Source organism: Acanthochromis polyacanthus, chromosome 5 (assembly GCF_021347895.1).
Source record: "Acanthochromis polyacanthus isolate Apoly-LR-REF ecotype Palm Island chromosome 5, KAUST_Apoly_ChrSc, whole genome shotgun sequence".
Taxonomy (NCBI): Eukaryota; Metazoa; Chordata; class Actinopteri; family Pomacentridae; genus Acanthochromis; species Acanthochromis polyacanthus.
Genome location: NC_067117.1, coordinates 16,505,753 through 16,510,963, shown reverse-complemented (window position 1 = coordinate 16,510,963; position 5,211 = coordinate 16,505,753). Strand labels below are relative to the sequence as shown.

General features: G+C 38.4%; 1 protein-coding gene across 1 annotated transcript; it reads left to right on the top strand.

Annotated features, from left to right (window-relative positions):
* Nucleotides 1–1,148: 1,148 nt before the first annotated feature.
* smug1 (single-strand-selective monofunctional uracil-DNA glycosylase 1) lies at nucleotides 1,149–5,131 on the top strand. The gene is made up of 2 exons (XM_022197482.2): nucleotides 1,149–1,610; nucleotides 3,261–5,131. The coding sequence occupies exons 1-2, from the start codon at nucleotides 1,293–1,295 to the stop codon at nucleotides 3,789–3,791; spliced, it is 849 nt and encodes a 282-aa protein (XP_022053174.1). The 5' UTR covers nucleotides 1,149–1,292; the 3' UTR covers nucleotides 3,792–5,131.
* The last annotated feature ends 80 nt before the right edge of the window (nucleotides 5,132–5,211 follow it).

The following is a 5,211-nucleotide window of genomic DNA, read 5'->3' as shown; positions in this document are numbered from 1 at the left end:
CTTTTGTATGCTTTTTTTTTAAAAAAAGTGGATGGCATAAATGTGATGAAAATACTACTGTTAAACACCTGTTTCAGCTATAACTTCAAGCTAATGTCACTCCTGTTTATTTTAGCACATGCATGTGTGAAGTTGGATTTTCAATAGATTATTCATGCAATCAGGTGCTCTCATGTTTTTTGAAGAAAAGCACACTTAGTCACTTTTACACATTAGTGTCAGTCTATATTTCACAATATTACCTGACTGATGGATTGTGTCTTTTCCTCCAGTGTCAGAACTTTTGTAGACTTGGTTTTGAGAAATTGGCACCAACTAAAGTTAAGGATGTTGGGACAAGCCCAGAAAGCTGAATGAAAATGGAAATCTGCGCCACAAAATTACATAAACTGAAAGATATGTGTAAATATATAATTTTGTAGTTTGTGTCAAAATCAGGTTTAAAGAGTAAATTTTTTATTACAAGGTAAATAAAGTCATGAAGTCTCCAGACTTTCTGGGCTATTTGTGACAAAACAAGCTACAGTTCCCTTTAAATAATATCCCTCAATCAGCACCAACACAACAGGACAGTGTTTACTTCTCCTTAACCTCATTGTTACACTCAAATCTGTCCCACTAAAAACAGTGGTAGAGAGGAACCAAAATTACTCTCAAGCAAGTGGATTCAAAATATGGTTTGTAAAAGCTACTTAAATGTCATACATATACTTTTAAAAAAAATAAATTGATCCAAGTGATAAAGAAAATATATTCATTTAATCAACTCAGCTGTGCAAAATAACCAAATGATACCGCACAACTATATATAGAGCATGAATATTCTCTTTATATGTGCCATATTGTATAGAGCAGTTCTCACAGTGCAGGTTTACTTGTGGTTTCTGGAGTTTCCAAATGCAGAATAGGAGACAGAACCTTCAATTATCAGACTCCTCTGCTGTGGAACCACCTCCTGGTTTGGGTTCAAGAGTCCGACACCCTCTGTCCCATAAAGATTAGGCTAAAAAAATGTTCCTTTTGATAAAGTTTATAGTTAGGGCTGTTCATGTGAACCCGAACCATCTCTTCATTGTGTTGCTGAGAGACTGACTCTGGTGTCCACAGAAGTCTTTGCTGCAATTACACCAACATTGCTGTAGAGGGCAGCAACCGCCTTTAACGAGCAAAGAAGAACTAACAGGAAGGTGCAGAGGAAGAAAACACAAACCCTGATCTACATTATTTCAGTCAGTTAATGCTCCGTTTTTATTTGACAAATCGGAGCTTTTTAAATACTTTCTCGCCCCAAAATGTCAGATGACAACTCACCTGTAGGTGAAACGCTTCACCGTGAAGATGAAGAGACCGTCCAGGGTCAGGATAGACCAAAGCAGCAGGACAGTGGAGCTCTGAACGGGACTCCCTCCTCCAGGTTCCTGCGGGCTGAGCTGGAGCTCAACGCCCATCTCCGGCGGCTCTCCTTCAGCGAGCAGGTCCGGTACATCTACAACCCGCTGGAGTACGCCTGGGAAACCCACCGTTGCTACGTGGAGAAGTACTGTCAGCCCGGACAGAGGTTCCTGTTCCTGGGGATGAATCCTGGACCCTTCGGCATGGCGCAGACTGGAGTGAGCACAAAACATAACAACACATAACAGCTTTACATACATGTGTAGTTTTCAAATGAACAGAGTTACATCTTATAGGAAATACCATGCAGCATTGTTTACGTCTGCACTGTGAACAGTTTTCATTGGTTCTCAATGCGGAAGTAACCACCAGCAACAACATGTCCGAACTTGTCATAACATCAGAGATAGATCAAAGCTGCACTGTGTATAAAAGTGTAACTCTCTTTTAATAGTTTATCCTTAGTGAGAGCTTTTTAAAAACAATCTTCCACGTTTTACATCAACAATTTCAAATATTTGTTCATGCTCTTAGGTGGCTTTTTCATCCATTCGTTAATTCCTTTAGGACTGTCTATTTTTGCTGGGTATCCATTATTTTAAGATAGCTGCAGGTTCTCTAAATTCTTTATTTAAAGAGCTTCAATAGAAGAAAATTGCACTTCTTTTTGTGGTTCTTGAAGAAATTTCACTTATCTAAGAGTTCTCACTGATATGAAGTCCCAGGAGGTTATTCTTATCCCCAGATCACATGTTTAACAAACCAGACTCAGATGATACCTGCATAGCCAATAGAAATACAATTTAGGACTAGAACTACCCCCAAGAGAACACGAGATCTCAGAGATGCGTCATTGTTGTGTATGTGACTGAATATGCAGGTATTATTTACCTTGTGGTTTGAGTTTATGTAGTTAGCTGTTAGCTGTGATGATAGTTGCATCTGATCTGTATCCACATTGATCTCCATCACTGAGAAACTGCAAACACACACACACACTAATGTTCAGAGAAGTCACAGAATTTAGGAATTCTTGCTTAAAGATCTTCTTTAAAATGACAAAATCAATAATATCTCCTACAAGGTTCAATAAATTGATTTTCATTATATTTCAAGCTGTCATTTTATAGGCACAGTTTGGGGCTCAAAGGCAGCGACAGTACGTGTTTGAAATCAAGGTGCCTCAAAGCACTTTTGGGCCACAAAAGCTCCATGATATACATTGTGTATAGAATTTTATGAGCCTTATTTTAAGCCGACGCAACTTGATGCAATTCACTAAATAGCTTTGGGCTAAACAGTCACCACATCCAGGGCTGCCAGTGAGCTAATCGCTGCAGGTTAAAAACGAGGCAAGCACAGTTGTGTTTTATTTTGCTGGTTTTATTAGTTCAGGTTTGTTGTGTACATGTGCTATTTTTATTAAATTGCCAATTGCTTTTACTAATAACTGACTATTCATTGTGGAAAAGGATAGTGAAAAATGTTACAATTTTATCTGTAAATGAAAATAGTGATATCAGATGGAAAAGCAGAGAATCCTTGCATCCTGAGAGACAAAAACAGTGAATATATAGCATTTTATTTTATTTTTTTTTACTTTTTAATGTCTTTCAAACAATGCTTTGATTGTTACAAAATAGTTTTCGTTGATTCATTTGTTGGTCGGTTCAACAACTCAATCTTATAAAAAAATAAATGTGTTCAGATGTGCCAGCTTGATTTGAACACCACTTGTGTTCAGATCCTCACAGATTTCACTTCTGAATATTTGTGTACTGACCAGCTTTGGAAAAATTCAATTCCCGACTTGTTTAGATATTTGTGCTTCAACACAAAAGCTTAGATATCTACTCTTCTTTGCTCAGGTCCCATTCGGTGAAGTGAGGTCAGTTGTTGACTGGCTGAAGATCACAGGGGAGGTTGGTCATCCTGATGACGAGCATCCAAAGCGACGGATCACGGGGCTCGCCTGCACTAAGAGCGAAGTGAGTGGTGCACGTTTTTGGGGCTTCTTCAAGAAACTGTGTGGTGAACCGGAGCTGTTCTTCCGCCACTGCTTTGTGCACAATCTGTGCCCGCTAATCTTCATGAGTGCCAGTGGGAAGAATTTGACGCCCCCTGAGCTGCCTGCAGCTGAACGGGAGGCTCTGCTGGCCCTGTGTGACATCGCGCTGTGCCAGGTGGTGGAGGCACTCAACGTCTCCATGGTGATTGGCATAGGAAAGATGGCGGAGCAGCGGGCTCGGCGAGCTCTGTCTGCTGCAAATATCAACGTGCGAGTCGAGGGCATCATGCATCCGTCGCCCAGGAGCGCACAAGCCAATAAGGGCTGGGAGGATGTAGCTAAAGCCAAGCTGGCAGAACTTGGTGTTCTATCCCTGCTGAACAACTCTTGAGCTAATCAGCTTCCTGTGACACTCATCAGTAGAAGTGTGCAGAGTATCTTTAATTCGACGGATGGCTTGCTGCACTATGGAAAAGTGCATGCTCACATTTTTCTTCACTGCTCAGTCTGTGTGTCTAAGAAAACATTGCTTCCCTCAGTGAGAATAGCAGCAAATAGCTCCAAAGAGAGTTTGTAATACACTAAAGCCTTAACAGCTCCTAGCACAAATGCTGGAAATGTATTTGTTCTACAAATGCATGTTTATGTTTACTGCAAAGATTTGATTGTTCATTTCAAGATGATGTTTTTGTTCAGATCCAGCATGGCACTGGATAATGAACTTAAAAATATTTCTACACTAATGTTACTATAAGTTACTCTGGGTATGTGTGTAAGTCTAAAAGTCCAAATGTAAGCTCAGGGTCTAAGTGAGTGTTCAGTTTTGTGTTTTGTTTCAGTCAGCCCACTGATGTAACTTGTTGAGCCTGTAAATTGAAAAAAAAAAAAAAAAAAAAACTATTATTGTTACTGTGTCCAGCCTAGTCCAGTACTTATCAGCTAATGCATATGTGAAAATGAAACCAGAATTTAAATATATTAACAAAACAGATATTCACAATATTAAATAGGTATAGAAAATACTTTGATAAAGACGGCCTCCAAATATGGCAGAATTTCATTGGAAGCAATCATTACCCTTTGATAGGGTACTTTTAGAAAATTAGTTAATTAATTTGCCAATCCAATGTTTTTGGCATAAATTAAATTACAATTCTGTGAATTAAAGGACAACAGGTATGAACAGAATTGATGTAGTTTTTAAAACTCAGTTCAACTCAGTTTGTAACAAATTTTACCGACATGCGGCAACTTTTGACTGCTAACATTACAGAGTTCAGAAATAATACAGCACTGTAAAACCGGTAATCTGTGTTGTATGTGCCACATTAGTACACAATACTCTTCTTTTATATGGTTTCTTTTTTTAACGGTCTTTGTTTTCATGTATTTTATGTGTTTACATGCTGATTATCTCATGCTTTTTTCTTTTTTTGTTTTTTTTTAACTAGTTTTATGGATGTTTAAACTCAGTGCCCTTTAAACTAGAAGTTACTTGTTTAAATAAACATTGAATTATGAAATCTGGACAAATATGCTTCCTCTGGTGTTCCAAAAATGAAGGTTGACTTGCTGAATATTACCATATTAATACGTTTACACCGTCTTAAGCTCCTGTCCTGTAGTTTGTGTTTTGCAAACGTTTCTTCCTGTTAAAAAGAGTATTTTTTTTTCATCTTGGTGTTGCTGAATGCGTGTTTAAACAGGATCTAAATGAATCTTTGGATCTGTTGGGATTCTCTGCATGATTTTTTCAGCGTCTTCACTTTACTGTGTGATGCACCTTGAGATGATGAATGTTGTGGATTGTA

Coding starts and splice junctions, on each gene's coding strand:
- smug1 (XM_022197482.2), top strand. CDS start 1,293: ATGTCAGATGACAACTCACCTGTAGGTGAAACGCTTCACCGTGAAGAT. Junction 1,611..3,260: donor TCGGCATGGCGCAGACTGGA/GTGAGCACAAAA, acceptor TTCTTTGCTCAG/GTCCCATTCGGTGAAGTGAG.